Source organism: Lipotes vexillifer, unplaced genomic scaffold, assembly GCF_000442215.2.
Source record: "Lipotes vexillifer unplaced genomic scaffold, Lipotes_vexillifer_v1.1 scaffold131, whole genome shotgun sequence".
In the NCBI taxonomy this organism is placed as follows: domain Eukaryota; kingdom Metazoa; phylum Chordata; class Mammalia; order Artiodactyla; family Lipotidae; genus Lipotes; species Lipotes vexillifer.
Genome location: NW_006782866.1, coordinates 2,430,105 through 2,448,492, shown reverse-complemented (window position 1 = coordinate 2,448,492; position 18,388 = coordinate 2,430,105). Strand labels below are relative to the sequence as shown.

The 18,388-nt window shown below is 38.3% G+C and overlaps 1 protein-coding gene across 3 annotated transcripts in view; it reads right to left on the bottom strand.

Annotated features, from left to right (window-relative positions):
* Positions 1 to 297: 297 nt before the first annotated feature.
* The window catches only part of NCOA1 (nuclear receptor coactivator 1), a 199,118-nt gene continuing 181,027 nt past the window's right edge, over positions 298 to 18,388 (bottom strand). Inside the window, exons 17-21 of one of the 3 annotated variants that reach the window (XM_007455503.1) lie at positions 17,869 to 18,043; positions 12,362 to 12,545; positions 6,627 to 6,716; positions 2,917 to 2,973; positions 298 to 2,831 (exon numbers count right to left, since the gene is read on the bottom strand). In XM_007455503.1, the coding sequence (XP_007455565.1) occupies positions 2,929 to 2,973; positions 6,627 to 6,716; positions 12,362 to 12,545; positions 17,869 to 18,043 (494 nt within the window). In that variant the 3' untranslated portion in view covers positions 298 to 2,831; positions 2,917 to 2,928. The remainder of the gene's footprint in view (positions 2,832 to 2,916; positions 2,974 to 6,626; positions 6,717 to 12,361; positions 12,546 to 17,868; positions 18,044 to 18,388) is intronic. The other 2 variants (XM_007455501.1, XM_007455502.1) reach the window with 2 other exon arrangements.

Genomic DNA, 18,388 nt, shown 5'->3' with positions numbered 1-18,388 from the left:
CCTAATTTTCATAAAATGCATTGTCAAGAAGGAGCCTCCTCAAGTAAGATTCAACATCTGCACAATAATAATAAATGTCAGTGCGTAAAAACCAATGATTGTGGGAGAGATGTTATCCTGTGGCTAAGAAGTGCTGCCTGGACCAGATCTCCTAGGTCAAGAAACAGTAGGACCAGAGTGTTTAATCAACAGACAAGTGGCCAGAGTTAGAATTTCCTCACAGCCTACTATCTCAGCTTCACTGGGACCTTCTCAGATTTCACTGGGCTGGTTCTTATTAGGGTGACTTCGAGGAGCTTTAGCTTCAGGGATCCTTTCTTTTATTATCCTTTAATTATAGTTAGTCATTTTGGGTTTTGACAATTTCTGCAGGATGTAGGTTTCATTTCTTCCCTGTAAAAGAAGAGGCAACCCATCTATTCAGTAGCTGGAAAAGTGAATTTCCTGTGGAATGACAGGAATTACATAGAAGCAAGCAATTTTATTTTCCTCAAATGTAGCAATAATTTTAATCTGTACATACATAAAACAAACAGTGCAATTATAAAACCTTGAAGGTGACATGCATACTTTAAGGTGCAGTTGGGATGGGGGAGGATATTAGCATCTCCAATTTTCCTTACCACTTTTTTTTTTTTTTTTTTTTAAGTTCCTTATGCAAAAGTACTGAGTCAGGAAACTTCATCTGGAATGCTGAAGTTAAAGGTGAACTTCCTGAAGTCTGCACGTCTAAATATCACAAACAAAACAGAAATGACCTCCTAGAACAGTTTGGGAGGGACTAGCATAATATGGCTGGGCTTTCAAGCTGGGAATGAATTAAATCAGGGATGCATTTTTCTGAAAAACTAAAAGAGAGAATGTTTGTAACTGAGTGTCCTGTTTCTGTTTCATAGTTGCTACCCACTTGAGCCCTTCCATCAATCTTTTTATTCGGTACAGGTTCTGAATAGATGCTGTTCAATGGAGTTACTTGTAACTAGGGGTGGTGAGATGCAGAAAGGAGGACCTGGGAAAATGGCTTCTTCCTTGATGTCTGAGTCCGTGCTCCTCTTCCATTGTTAGTTCCTATGGCCTTTTCTCTGCCATGGAAGCAGAGGTAGCTGGTGCACAATGTCAGATGTTGTCATCGTTCACAGGCCCAGGGGTGCAGTAAAGGCGAGTGATGGGGGTCTACCTTTGCTTCTTCCAGAATACCTTTCTCAAGCTTTCCTGGCCTTTCAGTGGCACTTCTAGAATTAGGAAGTCAGTTCACTGGGTCCTTGACTCAGAGGCCAGGATGAGACAAGACGTGGCAGAGTGACAAGACACAAAGGGAAAATATGGTATCAATTAGCCTCAGAGCAGGAATAGAGAGATTTATATTTGCACTGATGAAAATTCAAATTCCCAAAGTCAATCTAAAAAAAAAAAAAAAAAAAGAAGAAGATTTTCTTTGAGTATTAATTTTTCTCTGTACAAGTAGCCTGTGCACTTCTGGTGATAATTCCTTGCACTGCTCTCAAGTTAGACGATCCCAGGGACACTCTAGGGCAGTATGCTCTAGCTCATCTGGAACAGCTCTTTCTGGCAGTGGCATTTTGATGTAAAACCCAAAGTAAATCCATACATGGCGTCACAGTTATTAAAATAATGAAATATTACTAGCCAAATGTAACTGCAATTCAATCAGTGTTATATTTCACACACAGAAATTTAGAAAAATCAAGAGTATGATAATAAAACCATAAAATTAAACAGAAGGAAATCAATTTCTACAAGAAATCAAATATATTTACAGTGAGATTTAAAGGGAAAAATAAGCTACTTGGATCATAAATTTAATTTTATTTTAAATAACTTTAGCTACCTCAGCTGTTAATACAATAAAAGCAGAAAGAACAGGCTGCCTTTTGTCCAGATTTAATCAGAAAATTGTATCTACAATAATTGACATAACTCGCTTCTTGTCCTTCACCCATCTCATCAAAAATTATTGCATTTTCCCCCAAACTGTATTTTTTGGATTCCTCTGTGAATATACTCATTTCGTCCTCATTCCTGGAGGCATCTTGGTTTAAATCCATCTTTAAAAAAAGGAGAAGGGGTACATATGTGGAGGCAAAATATTCTCTTGAAGCCAACAGATATAGAGTTGCTAGAAGAAGCTGATTGTACACACAAGCTGCCTGGTTGGGAAGGGGAGGGCTGCTGATTTAGAGACATTGTGACAGCCTTTGCTGGATGGGCACAGGCAAAGCCCCACTGGGCCCTTCTTCCTTGGCAGGGTCAGGACTGAGCCAGCGGAGGCGGAGCTTCATCTTCCCCTTGGAACTTGTCATTTTGGTTCTCCTCCAAAAGCCTTCATCCAGATAAGAAGCCAATGACTGATTACAAAAATAAGAATAATTAAATTTGGCTCAAGAGAGAGATTGTCCAACTGTTCTGCCTTGTTATTTTTTCAATATCCAAGGCCTTTACAAAGAAAGAAACAAAAACATCTCTCAACCCCCAACGAAAGTTAATTTTTTTTTTTTTTTTTTTTTTTTTTTTTTTGCTCCAAATGCTACGACCTGAAGAATGGCTGCAGATTGAGATATCAAAAATCTCAGAAAAATATATAATATATTTGTATATCTCTGTATGTCTATTATTTAAATTTCACATTCCTTTAAAAGTGGTTATTCAGTCAGTAGCTGCTGAAGGAGGCTCTTCTGCTGGGCCTGGGGGGTCTGTGGTCCTGCCGTGGGTTTTTGAGTTCCCAGTGGACCAGGCTGGTTCAGGTAAGGGTCCCCGCCTACCAGATTCACTGTACACTGGACGTCAGCAAACACCTGAACCTGTTGCACCTGCTGGAACACAAATAAAAGATGTGTTTAGACAGAAGGGTCTGCCCCCCCGGCTTATGAGTGGGTACTACTTGAAGTGGAAACTCACTAGAGCATTCCTCTAGTCTGTAGTCACCACAGAGAAGAACTCTTCTGTCTTCTTGTCCTACAAAAAGAAAATCGCTGCACTCATTTTGCTCAGGGTTCTGGAAAGTTCACACTTTAAAAATAAAATCAAAATTGGAATGGTCAAGCCTCCTACAGGGTTGCCATCAATACTGAAAATGAGCATCATTGCTAATATTGCCAAGATTGGGAAAAGCCCAGTTGCAGTCTGGGTATCCAGTGGTGGGTTTAAAAAATAGGTATATTATTTGGAAAACTGATTATAAAAGCATTCTATGGATGACTTTAATAGGATAAAAAAATCTTTATGATGTTAGAAAATTAAGGGCTTTAACCCAGTATTAGCAAAATAAAAACCACCACAGCTCAGTAAATAGGACATCAGTATTACTAAAATTAATGTCCAGAAGATTTGTGTAGTATCTAAATATACTATTACATAGCTCTTTTACATATTGCCTTTAGAATTACAGCAAAATATTAGAATAAATAAAAATTTTATATTTAACTTATTTTTCCTGATAGACAATCCATTTAAACACATGAGCTAAAAATAACAGTAAACTACTAGCTGAGAACAGTGTGAATTTTCCCTTTAACTACTTTCAGTAATAATACATGTATTCCTTTAAAAAGTCTAAGGTTACACAGTTTCAACATTTTCTATCAGGAAAACAAAGCCAGAAGTTAGTCTTCAACAATCAGCCTTATTAAAAAGTCATCTGTAGAACTGATTGGGCCAATATCACACTTATGAATGTTCCAGACCAAGAATGGAGATGCTTTCTAAGGTATCCAAGTGCATCTATCTAAGTGTCTCAGCATTTGGCAAACTTGTGCCTCAGTTTAATAGGTTCATGAAGTATTTTAGATTAGTGAAAGATACTTTTGTTCATCACTAAATTCACGCCAATTACACTCAGTGTTTCCGAAAACTTTTCTATCTTAATTGAATAAAAGTTGTTTTCCATCAACCTTAATTGGCCAATTGTCAAATGTCCGGACCATCCAAATTTCTCCATCAGTCTAACCCCTGATGTTTTTTCCTCAGGATGCCCCTACACCTCCACTCTACTCTGTCGGATAAGGCAGATAGTTCTTCAGCTGAGCTTTTTTAGTGTCTGATGAATTAAACCTTTATTTAGATTAGTACAGTTTCTGTCCTCACCCTCCGTCTCATCCTCCACTTTCCCCCAGTTTCCCAAATTTTGCTTCTTGCCCCCATTGGCTCCCATTTGTTTTCTTCTTCTTTTGGGCTCTTCCTCAGGTACATAACATACACCAGCTCTCTCTGAGTCTATTCTCCAGCTGCCTCTGTGCCCTCCACCCACCTTTGTTCTCTATAACTTCTCATTCCTACTCTTTTCCTTCTAGAGCTCCAACCCTGGCCTTCCTCTCTCTCTATGTCAACAATCCCCCTACCAGCCTTCTTCCGCCTTCTCTATTCTCTGTGTTCTTTTCCTGTTCTCTCCTCTTCCCCATCCCAGCTCTCCAAGTGCAGCTAGCCCTCTATCCTCCCCTACTCCTTCTCTCCTTGTTCTTTTCCATCTCCTTTTCTGTACATCTGTTTCTATATTTCTATCTAACTCACTCCCCAGCTTTTGTCTGGCAAATACAAAAACATTAGAGCAAATAGAGATTTCATGATGGGCTACCACAGAAAGAAGATTCTGCCACTGCAACTTAACGTGAGCACAAACTATAGTGCATTTAGGCAATGACTGATTTTTTTAAAAATTAACATAAAATTTCATGTTTATATGTTTCAACATATGAAATACTGGGGCACAGCATAAGGTGTTTGTGCCCCCAAACACTTAAAAAATTTTTGAGAAAGGCATGATAAAACAAACTGGAGAGAAAATTCTGCTGCTTTAAAAATAATGCTTTATTAAAAAGATACCAAACTCCAAAAAGTACACATTTCAGCCTTTTTGAATTATTACTTAAAAACATGGTGACTTAGGTCAGACCTCAAAGGACTTCTGATATTGCTATACCTTCACAGACAGGCAAAGCAACACGAAAACAAAACTTATGCTTTGCCCAATGAGAAGAGTGATGTGAGAGCTGAGTCCCAACCTCTTAAGATTTTCCAGCATAGTTTTTACTTCAATTCACGTACTATCCCAGGACTCAGGAACTTTAAAACTTAGTTGTTTTGTCGTAAGTATATGTCTCTGTAAGTATGAGACTTTTAAAAACTTCTAGTGAATAAAGACTTCATTTCCCCCAGCACAAAATCCTCTCTTCACCATCACAGGACTCAGATCCTATTTCCCGATGCTCCAACTATGCACATAGTTTCCTAACTGGCTTTCCTCTTTCTGAGCTGGCTGTCCAGTGCTCTTCCTTTTCCCTCTTCCCCCCTCAACATGAAGCTTAAACTAGCACTTTTCTCACTGTTCCCCTTCAGGGATGATGCTTCATTTGTAGGACTGAATCCAAATTCCTTAGAGTTTAGTATTCAAGGCCCCTGGAAATTTGATCCAATCTACTTTACCAATTTTAATTCCTGTGAATTCGTATTACAAACCCTTTATGCTCAGTGGATTTGGCTTCCAAGGACTATGCTGATATTACTGTTTCCCTGTCTCTGTGCCCTCTAACTTCCAATCTCCTGGACTTCCAAGCTCACCCGCTTCCTCAGCCTCCAAAAACCACAGTACCTTTCTCCTTCACTTGCCTCCTTCAAGGCCCAGTTCAGTCCTATCTCCTACATAAATGCTCTCTGACAACCTCAGGAATTTCTCCTTTCTTTTAATGCTTATGGCTCTTGTTACTTGTAATAAATTTGAGTTTGCCTTCTTTGGTTATGTAATAATTTATGTGCATTTGTCTGTATGTTTTATCTTTCGACAGGCCCTAAGCGGTATGGCAGAAAAAGCATAAACTTTGGTGTTAGAAAGACCTGGATTTGAACCTCAGCTCTGCTACTTTCTAGTTTGTGAATTGTATATGTAGTTAAATCGCCTCAGGTTCTGTTTCTTCATCTGTGAAAAAAAAGGAAAACTAACTCCTTCATAGGGTTACAGTGATGTTTACATGAGATAAAGCAGGTAGTACCTAACACAATGCCTGGCAAATCATAAGCATTCCACAAATGAAGCTTCCTTTCCTCACTTCCCCCCACAGTTCACCTAAAGAGCAAACATGTCTCATGTTTCTTTGTATCTCCACCTTTGCATAAGGCCTGTGTTTTTTAAAAAATATCTTAATTTATGCTGATGTAGGAAAGTGGCCACCCTTGTTATTTGTATTGTTTTGAAACAAACTTCTAAAAGGAGGCAGAGTACACAGTAGGCATTCTATTTTGTCTGAATTTATCGAACTCTTTTGAGGTATTCTGATTACATATGAGTTTTAGCACTGTGTTTATTTACCAATAGCAATTAGTGGTCACCATTTGTGATCCCTTATCCTGTCTAAACATTGGATTAACCTTTCTGAAAGCTTATCTCATTTAACCCTCTCACAGTCCTCTAAGCAGGTATCTCATCAGTTCTGTTGGTTATACGGCAGCTCAGGAAAGTTCCCTAACATGCCCAGGATGACACAGCTAAGAAGAGCAGAGCCAGGACTCACAACCAGGTCTGACTCTCAAGGTCAGCTTCTTAACCGCGATGCTACACAGAGTTGCCTGTGTATCTAGAGAAAACTTGACAGCTCTGGGCTTAGAGTTTTCTTACTGACCTGGGTTCCATCTGCTTCTGTTTTGAGAAGGTCAGTGGATGAGAGCTGGTTGCAGTAGAGGCCTGTGTGTCTCAATGCTGGATCATTTATCTATTAAAGATAAGTACAAGACCAAATTACAAGCTAGTTGTTTACGTTGAAGACCAAATTCCTCAATGAAAAACAATCTCACTGACAGAAAAGTAATAGGAGGAAAGCAGAAATAACAAGCTTAGAAATTTACTGTGCTGTCAGAAGTCAGGACAGTGGTTCCCTTTGTAGAAGTAGACATACATGAAAGGAGTGTGGGGAGAACCTCTGGGGTGCGGCTGGTAATGTTCTGTTTCTCGATCTAGGTGATAATTAAAAAGATGTGTTCAGTTTGCGAAAATTCATCTAGCTGTATACTTTTCTGTATATCCTTATAGATGATAATTCAATAAAAAGTTAATTCAACACTTGTGGAAGTTAATTAGCAAAAGACTTCCACTTCCAGTCAAGATTCAGTAACAGGGATTAGATTTATCCTCTGCCTGAATCAACTAAAAATTTGGACAAAATATATGAAATGAACACACTCAAGACCTTGGACAAAGGCAATGAAGGGGAAAGTTGCCCCTAAGGGTTGGGAAACAATTGAGGTGAGTCCTACCACTACCCCAGCCTACTGCCTAGAGAGAATTTCCAGGCTGCAGCATGAGGACAGGGAACCAGACAGCGCCTGGCAGTCTCCCTGAATTGAGAATATAGAGCTAGAATTCACAGGGCAGAATATCAGGAGAAAACAACACAGAGAGTAGCAGCTTAGTACTGATCAGCTAGCTAATGGATGTTACGGAACTACCCAAAGCAAAGATTCACCTGAAAAGATTTACATGGAATAATTCCCAAAGATCACACAGAGCTGGGAACAGGTCCTGATCCCACCAGCCAGAGTGGAAAACATCATAATTCAGGTAGCGTACTAGAATGGTTTTGCTTTAGTAGTAGGGTAAAATTAGCCCTATACTAAATACTGCTCTGGTCCCACTAAACACCTGAAGAAAATCAAACTGTTTATTTCCAAGTAATTTAAGCATTTCCCAAAACAAATCTCAATATTTATAGGAACATAAACAAGGTAAAATTCACATTTCTGGGATCCAATAAAAAATTACCAGGTATGCAAAGTAGTAGACTCTGACATAAATCGTACTAATGTTTTCTTAGGTCAGTCTCCCAAGGCAATAGAAATAAAAGCAAAAATAAACCAATGGGAACTAGTCAAACTTATAAGCTTTTGCACAGCAAAGGAAACCAAAGACAAAACAAAAAGACAATGTACGGACTGGGAGAAAATATTTGCAAAAGATGTGACTGACAAGGGATTAATTTCCAAAATATACAAATAGCTCATACAATTCAACAACAAAGAAACAAACAACCCAATCGAAAAATGGGCAGAAGACCTAAATAGACATTTCTCCAAAGAAGACATACAGATGGCCAACAGGCACATGAAAAGATTGCTCATCATCACTAATTATTAGAAAAATGCAAACCAAAACTATGACTTACAATGAGGTACCACTTCACGCCGGTCAGAATGGCCATCATTAAAAAGTCTACAAACAGTAAATGCTGGAGAAGGTGTGGAGAAAAGGGAACCCTCTTACACTGCTGGTGGGAATGTAAATTGGTGCAGCCACTATGGAGATAGTATGGAGGTTCCTCAAAAATCTAAAATTAGCGTTGCCATATCCAGCAATCCCACTCTTGGGCATATACCCAGACAAAACTATAATTTGTAACGATACATGCACCCCTATGTTCACAGCACCACTATTTACAATAGCCAAGACATGGAAACAACCTAAATGTCCATCAACAGATAAATGGATAAAGAAAATGTGGTATATATACACAATGGAATATTACTCAGCCATTAAAAAGAATGAAATAATGTCATTTGCAGCAACATGGATGGACTTAGAGATTATCATATTAAGCGAAGTCAGTCAGAAAGAGAAAGACAAGTACCATATGATATCACTTATATGTGGAATCTAAAATATGACACAAATGAACATATCTGCGAAACAAAAACAGACTCACAGACATAGACAACAGACTTGTGGTTGCCATGGGGGTGAGGGGGTAGGGTAAGGAAGGATTGGGAGTTTGGGATTAGCAGATGCAAACTATTATACATAGGATGGATAAACAATAAGGTCCTACTGTACAGCACAGGGAACTATATTAAACATCCTGTGATAAACCATAATGGAAAAGAATATTAAAAAAGAATGTATACATAAGTATAACTGAATCACTTTGCTGTAAAGCAGAAATTAACACAACATTGGAATCAATGATGCTTCAATAAAATTTTTAAAAAATAAGATAAAAAAACAAAGTAGCAGAAAAATATGATCCATAATTAAGTGAAAAATCAATTAATTGAAGCCAATCCTAAAATGATGCAGATGCTAGAAGTGACAAGCAAGAATATTAAGACAGTTATTATAATAACCATATTCCACATATTCAAAAAGACAGAGGAAAGACTGAACATGTTAGAGATATGGAAGATATAGAAAGGGTCCAAAGTGAATTTCTAGAGATGAAAATAGCAATGTCTGAGATAAAAAATACACTAGATAAAACTATCAGATATTGCAAAAGAAAAGAACTGTGAATCTGAAGCTATAGCAATAAAAACTATCCAAAATGAAACACACAGAGAAAAAAATGACTGACCTCATACCCCCTTAAAAAACTCCAAACCCAGAAAATCAGTGAACTGTAGGATAACTCAGATGGCCTATGATATGTGTAATTAGAGTCTCTGAAGAAGAGGAGGGGGTTGGTGACAGAAAAAATATCTGAAGAAATAATGGCCAATACTTTTCCAAATTTGATGCAAATTATACACCTGTGAATCAAGAGGCTGACTGAACCCCAGGCACAAGAACCATGAAGAAAATCACACTAAGGCATATCATAATCAAACTGCCTATCAAAACCAGTGATAAAGAGAGTAATCTTAGAAGCAGCCAGAGACAGCAGATATCTCATCAGAAATACAGTGGAGCAATGTCTTTAAAGTACTGAAAGCTAAAACTACCAACCTAGAATTCAGGGAAAAGAACTTTCAAAGATGATGGTGAAACAAAACCTTTTTCAGACATACAAAACCTGAACGAATTCATCACTAGCAGACGTGCACTATAAAAAATGAAGACCTTCAGGAAGAAGGAGAATGATACTAGATGGAAATTTGGATCTACACCAAGGAATGAAGAACACTGGAAATAACTACGTGTGAAATATAAAAACTAATTATTTAAACTTTAAAAAATATTATTGACTGCTTAAAGTAAAAAAAGTAAAGTAAAAAAGTACTAACAGGGCTTCCCTGGTGGCGCAGTGCTTGAGAGTCCGCCTGCCGATGCAGGAGACGCGGGTTCGTGCCCCGTTTCGGGAAGATCCCACATGCCGCGGAGCGGCTGGGCCCGTGAGCCATGGCCACTGAGCCTGCGCGTCCGGAGCCTGTGCTCCGCAAATGGGAGAGGCCACAACAGTGAGAGGCCCGCATAACGCAAGAAAAAAAAAAAAAAAGTACTAACAACATATTGTGGGGTATTAGCATATGTAGATATGATATGTATGTACAACAATAGCACAGGAGGGGAGAAATAGAAATAAACCATTGTGAGATTTTTATATTTATATGAGGTGATATAATAGCATTTGAAGGTAGATGGTAACAAAGATGTATACTATAAACTCTAAAGCACCAGTAAAACAAGAGTTATTTATAGCTAATAAACCAACAAAGGAGATAAAATGAATTAAAATATTCAATTAAACCAAAAAAGGCAAGATGGGACAAAGAGAAAACAAAGATGAGAGAGGTCAATCTTCAATAGCAATATCAATAATCACATTAAATGTAAATGGGCTAGCCACTCCAATTAAAAGGCAGAGATTGTCAAACTGAATAAAAAAGCAAGACCCAACTATATAAGAAATACATTTTAAATGTAATATTCTTTTTACCTAATTCATTTTATTTTTTATTATTCTGTCTTAATATACTAGAGATAGTGAAAAATTCTACTAACTGAAATACGACGAGATAACAACAAGGACAAGAAACAATCCTATTTAGTTCTTTTACTTTGCTATAAGATATCACTAAGTCGTTGAGTTTTTTTTTAAATGAAGTTCTATTTTTTTAAAAAAATTAATTAAGTAATTTTATTTTTGGCTGCGTTGGGTTTTCGTTGCTGTGCATGGGCTTTCTCTAGTTGCGGTGAGTGAGGGCTACTCTTTGTTGCAGTGCACAGGCTTCTCATTGCAGTGGCTTCTCTTGCTGTGGAGCACAGGCTCTAGGCACACAGGCTCCAGAACGCAGGCTCAGTAGTTGTGGTGCACAGGCTTAGTTGCTCTGTGGTATGTGGGATCTTCCCAGACCAGGGCTCGAACCCATGTCTCTTGCGTTGGCAGGTGGATTCTTAACCACTGTGCCACTAGGGAAGTCCCTAAGTTGTTGGTTTTTCCCCTGCTAACTTCGTTAGGCTAATACCTGGTGAATGGGGACTTTTTTAAAAGTTCATATCAAAAAGGAATTCTATAGAAAAGGTAATCAGTGTTTACATGTTTTTTAAGACTTGCTATAAATTATGGCTATATGGTCATAGCTGAGTCACCATAGTCTACTTTGTGGTTGATGATAGAATAGTAACTACAGGGAGTACCCAAAGGTTTTCTTAAATATCACTTTGAATTTAGTCATTCTTTCCTTAAAAATCTTTAGGAGGCTCCAAGATAAACTGAACATTTAGATGGCCTGCAACACCCCCTAAAAAGCTTACCATATAAATCCTGCTCTAAATATAATATAAACATCCCCTTAACATTCATTAGGCTTTTCAACATCTATTCCTGTCTAGGTCATGCTGTGCTAACCAGAGTTGAATATTCTTTTCTATCTCTTCCTTTAGGCAAATTTCCCATGAAGACTTTCCTAATCAGACCCTTTTTCTTTTAAACCCTCTGTGGTTAACTGTATATACCTCTAATCTGACAGAAATATAGGCACAGTCCTATGGGGTCCATCTCTTACACAGCTGTTCTGTCCTATTATTCAACTAATCCTTTGTTCATGTTGTACCTCCCCAACTTGTTAATATTATTGCCCACAGAGCTATCTTTGTATATAGTAAGTACTGAGTTTGTTGAACTGAAAGGGAGAAATGAAGAAAATGTGTTCAAAATATAAAGGGGTAAGTTCCAAGTCAATGTATTATATGTATCATTTTATAATAAATCTAAAACACTAAAATCTCATGAGACTAAAATCTTACAAGGTCTGTCAAAATTTCCATTGTATATCTTAATAAATAGTAATTATCAAAAGATAGTGGGAAAGAAAAAGAAGTGTGGTCATTTTTTTTTTTTTTTTTTTTGCGATATGTGGGCCTCTCACTGTCGTGGCCTTTCCCATTGCCGGACACGCAAGCTCAGCGGCCATGGCTCACGGGCCCAGCCGCTCCGCGGCATGTGGGATCCTCCCGGACCGGGGCACGAACCCGTATCCCCTGCATCGGCAGGCGGACTCTCAACCACTGCGCCACCAGGGAGGCCCGAAGTGTGGTCATTTTTGACAGGTAACTGAACATTCCTGATTTCCTTGGAATAATGAATTGCAGTGTGGTGTGATATAGAGCACTATGTGTGTGTGTAGCAAGTGTGCCAGTTGTGCCACTTACCTGCTCAGGGCACACAGTATTCATGCCTGGCATCTGCAAAGAGCTCATCTGCATCTGGCCCATCATTGGGTTCATGTTCTGAACATTTGTGTTTCCACCTGCCATGGACACGGTGATGCTCATATTGTTGTATACTCCTGGCTGTGCAGGCGTGGGCTGGTTCTGGACAGCTTGACTGAACACACTGTTAACTCAAAAACAATCTCAATTACATCCACTGATCACGAACATGGGGATAACGTGACTGGACTCTTTTTCTAAATTATTAGATGGAATTCCAAAGAAAATATTTTATATTCCTAAGTTATGTGTAAGATTTTATCTTATTATAATATATAAGAACTAAGTATCATTCAGATGCACTTTGAACTCTGCTCAAGGGGTTTAATAACTAAAAAGACCTCATTTTAAGTTATAATTATCTGGCTTAGTATCAGAGTTGTTAAACTTCAATTATTCAAATAACTAAGAAAGGAAGTTTTCCACAGAAGTAAACCTTCCAGATAACTGGTTTACCCATTTAAACATCAAAATCATTCTAATATTTATTACACTATTTTATCTTCTTAAACAGAGAATATCCTATTTAAGCAAAGTACCTGGCATATATATCAATCTTCAATAAATGTTCATTGAATAAATTAACAAAGGAATGAATGATTCAAAGGTAGCATTCTTATATTGTGATTGCTTGTATATTCTCTTAGACTTAACACCTGGGGGAGTGATGATATTTTGTTCCATTTATTCCTTGTCTCTACTAATAAATGACATACAGCAGCAGTAAATATCTGATGAATGAATGAATTGTGGACATGGGTTATTACTCAGTGCTGTCAACCAATGAGGTTCAGTTGCTTTTGTTGATAGATTTTACTGTATGTATACCAATGTTTTTTGAAGTGTAGTCCAGAGACCATCTGCAAGAGAATTCCCTGGTATTCATTGAAAATTGAGACTCTCAGGCCTTACCCCAGCCCTAGTGAATCGTATTTTCTGGGGGTGGGTATGGAAAGCTGCATTTCTAACTACTTATGCACATTAAAATTCGGGAGCCTTTATTCAGTGTCCTACCGCTTGCTGTCACTTCTCAAGGATTCAGCTTCTGCCATTTGCAATATGCTATAAACTAAGAGGAAACCAAGAAGTATATACCAGATATTTTTATTTGGAAAATGTAATATTTTTGAAGACTTCAAAGTTTTTCTCAGGCCTGAAGATAGCTTCATGTCTTTTCTAGGAAGCAAAATGCAATGCCAATTATGGTTTTCAGAGGGCTTGCTTTAGACTTCCTTCTTCACCACCAAGGTCCGGACTGTGGTTACACCAAGGATCTCAAATGTTAAACCAGTTTCTATTAGCAGATAGAATAGTATGGAATAAACTCCAAGTAAATACAATTTGAAACTTTATATCTGAACCCCCCAGATTCTAAGTGATACAGATATACACATCTAAAGGAAAATAATATGAACTATGTCTTTGGTAAGTTCCAAAAAAAACACCAAATGTTTTGTGATTATCTATCAATTTTTAAACAATAAGCTGCTGGTGAAATTCCACCTATTTTAATGTTTATTCTGAAGAATTTGATTTCAAAAATTATTTATCCCATCAATGGCTTATCTATTCCTTGCTTGCTCTTGGGAGGTAAGCAGGATGTACTAACATTTACAGCTTCTGGTAAATTAAGGTAATCATACTGAAATTAACAGGCTGAGAAACAGCCTATTCATCATGTCTGAAGAAAAGTAGCAAATTTTCCCCAAGTAATTATAAAACACAAATGCTCAAAGAAAATTATATGCCTAGGAAATGGTCAATAATGCATCTGTGGACCATTAATGTCTGTACAGTGTGTATGCTTGTCAGACAGTGTCCCCACAGCTAAAGATGAGGAAAAAACCCATTAGTCTACTGCCCATTTTCTAATGAGAACATTTCTGCCTTAGGCAGTGCTCATTTGCAACTGATACATAAATCACCACTGTGGAGGCGCAGGGCTATGTAAGTTAATGCATGCAGCAGCTTCAAGGACTGCAATGATGTCATACTTAGTGAAAAAAGTTTAGGATTTAATTTCTTTTCAAATTATATTTGGGACTGTATATTAGCCTAAGTTCTTTCAAACTACTCCTGCCAATAGTTCCATTTTAGTTTCTTCCCTCATGGGAAGAAGATCAAGCCCTTCTGCAGCATCAATCACTGTTCCAGGTCCTGGAATGGACTGTGGGGTTCACTGGCACCTTAGGCCCAATGCATGAAGGACCCCTTCTTCACACTTTCCTGGACCCCTCTTTCACCTGCTTTCCTGATTGGCCTCATGGCAGTTATCACAGTTTCCTTACGCTAGCACCAGGTATTTGGTAGCCCTTAAACCATGGGGGGAAAAGGGAAAGATGACAACTTTGGCCTAAAGTAGGTTCCATAGATATTACAGGTATTAACAAGCAAGGAGGAGTTCCTGGTCAAATAAGTCTCAGAAACAAAGGGTTAAACCACAGACCTCTGCCTTTAAAATGCTAATAAGCCCTGGGATTCTCCTTTGTGACTAGAGTTACACAGTAACACTGTCCAGTTCCTCAACAAATAAGTTTGCTTAACCCTTTATTTCTCCTGCTACCAAAGACATAATGAAAAAGAATCACATTACACTGTCTCTGAGCTCCGTTACATCATTCTGCTTAATGAGTCTGTTTCATGTTTTACGTCTCTCCGACCTATTCCTGTCATTAACTCACTCCAGGTAAGCTGACAACAGGGGCTGTTTTCCCCAGTTCCTTGTGGTATCTTGCACTGTGCAAAAGAGACAGTGAGTGATCACAAACTACATGCTGCCTGTGTTGACTAATAAACTTTTATACATGAACCAAATAAGCAAGTGTGAAGGTTTGAAGAGTTGGTGATAACTATTTTCTTTCTCAAATGATTTGGGAAAGTCAAAAGTTCATAGAAACTGCTAAAGTACAACAAAAACTCAAGCCCATATTTGAATCTGCATCCAAAAAAGACTTAGGTAGGAATAGGGAATCTCTACACTCATTTGTTCAACAGATATATATTAAGTGTTTACTTGTTCTAAAGGATGGACATATACAAGTAAAAAGTCCTTGCTCTTCTGAGGCTTATATTCTAGTTGGAGGAGACAGACCAAAAATAGACTAACACACAGTATGTCAGATGTTAAGCATGATAAAGAGAAATAAAGAAGGGAAAGGAGGGACCAAAAGGTGGGAAATGCTGTTTAGAACTGATGGTCAGAGAAGTTTAATATGGTGACATTCAATATCTATGTCTAATAAAGTGACATTTTTTTAAGAAGAGACTTGAAGTATGAGAGAGAAATCCATGTGGCTACTGAGAGAAGAACATTCCAGCAGAGGGATTTAAAAATGCAAAGGCCCTGAGTTTGCAATGTACTTGGCACATCTGAGGAACAGAGGAATAAACAGAAGCCAGTACGGCAGAATGAGTGATGAGAATAGCAGATGAGGTCAGAGAGGTATCCTGGAGCAAGATTATGTAGGGCATCAGAGGCCCTATATTGTATTTTGAATAAATTGGAGTGTTTTGAGTAAAAGGCTGATATCTTGCCTCATGTTTTAAAAGCATCACTCTGGCTACCATGTGGAGACTAAACTGTAGTGGAGCAAGGGTGGAAGCAGGAAGACAGGAGGCCACTGCAGCGGTCTAGGAAAAGGATGATGCTGGCTTGCACTAAAGTGTACAAGTGGGACAGTGAGGAGTGAGAGCTGCTAAGAAGCTGATGTGATTTGCTGATGGATGTTTGATGTGGGATGTGAGAGAAAGAGAAAAGGTTTTCTTCTGAATAACTGGAAGAATAGAGTTGTTTACTGAGATGTGAAAAAAGTATGAGACGAGCAGGTTTGGGGAAGAATATCACATTAGTTTTTGTCATGTTATGTTTGAGATGCCTATTAGACTTCTAAGTAGAGATGTCGATTTTGCTGTGGTATATACAGTACGGTGTTCAGGGGAGAAGTCTGGGCTAGAGACTTAAATTTAGGAGTCATAAGCATAGGGACAGGCATTTATATCAGTAAGACCGAATGATATAACTAAGGGAGCAAGCAGATATGGGGAAGAGGTCCTAGAATGAGCTCTGAGGCCCTAAAATGGAGGTCAGGGAGATGAGGGAGATCCAGCAGAGGAGACTGAGGGTTAGGAAGAGAGTCACCTTTCTCAGGAGAGAAAGTTGTTCCAGAAACCAAACGAAGACAGAGCTCCAAGAAAGAGTACATGCTCAAATATGTCAAGTGCTATCAATGCTCATTGCATTTGGCATTGTAAAGGACATTAAGAACCTTGATAAGAATACTTTTGGTGGAATGGTAGGGATGAAAGCCTGACAGATTCAATAAGAAATGGAAGGAGAGGAAGGGATTTAACTGTGAAGGGGAGCAGATCTGTCAGCATGGCTGTGTTATTTTTTCCTCAAGGCACATTCAGATGCTTAGGTGTAGGTATGGAGCAAGAGTTTAGTTGGATTTCATTAGGGAGCATTTTGCTAGGCATAAGTGCAACAGAGGGAGAGGTGGGCAAGGGAGCTGAGAGTGCCTGTGAGGGAGTAATTATAAAGATGGACCATGGAATCTAAAGTGAGTTTAGGAAGCTGGGATTAGAACATAGTAGAAGACTAAGTTCTTGCACATCACACAGACTGTTCCATTTCTACCTAGTTTACATCAGTCCTCACTGAGAGCTACACAGTTCTCTAACAGGAAGATTTCCTCTCTTACCTTTCAATGAACTTTAAGAGAATATGGTCTTAAGTTTTCAACTTTAACTACCTTACTTATTATATTGTCAGATCAAATGGCTTCCCTGTCATTAGAACCAAGACACAACCAAATTAAAACCTTTAAAAAACTCAAGTGATGTGTGAAAAGTTCAGCAGCCACGACTTGGGGGGAAAAATGACTTTAGTAAGATAATTCTCAGTAAAATGGGTAAAACAAGGCCACTGAAAATCCAGAGATTCAAAAAGCTAGGTAAGGTAGAATGACCTCAGAAGACTTAAAAACCTTTGCTGTTGCTATGAAATCCTTCAAACATACTGAGAAGAGTGAAACCGTGTACCCACTATTCAGCTCTATTGAATTCTAACATTTTGCCATTCTTGCTTTAGATTTTTAAGATTTTTAAGTGTTTTTATGAAGGAAGATTTTTTAAAAAGTACTCTTTCCTATATCTGTCCCAGCGAAGCTCTGTTACTCATAGGAGTTGATCATATTCCTCAGGTGTGCTGGGAGTGGGATGAAAGGGTTTACAGTACTTTTCTAAACTGTAAACACACAAATTTGCCGTAAAATTGACTTGAAACTTAAAGGACTTAAAAATTGCTATTTGCTGATAACATAAAATTCAGTTCCTTGAATTTGCAAATGGACAGTAGCTAATAATCTTCTATTTGGATTGTGAAGGCATATTTGTTCTTATGTGCTGCAGAGTATCAGGGATGCTCATATATAAAAATGCCCCCTTACTTGTTGTTTCCCATTGCTCCTTGCTGCCAGGCCTTCATGTCTGGTGACTGGTAGCCAGAAGTGGGCGGAGTCTGCTGGAGCAGAGAGCTCTGAGGAGGAGGGATTGGCATCGGCACCATGGAGCTCCCAGGGCTTAGAGATGGAGAAAAGTTGGCCTCACCTTGGGGAACCATTCCTACAAATCGACACAAATTAATTTACGTGAATACACTATATATTTATTAACCCCATAAAAGAAAAAAAAAAAACCCAGAAGGATCTGTCATAATATAGTTAGAAACAGCCTATTCAACAGAGTAGGAAAAATTTCAGTTCCTTAAAAACAAAACAGGAAATTTCAGTATAAACAGATAAATAAACATATAAAAGAGATTTGGAAGAACGTTTCCATCCACTAAGATATTGATTTGGGTACCAGGATTATGTATGATTTTCTTTTCTGTTCTTTTCTGACTACATCAATTTGTGTGTGTGTGTGTGTGTGTGTGTGTGTGTGTGTGTGTGTGTGTGTGTGTGTGTG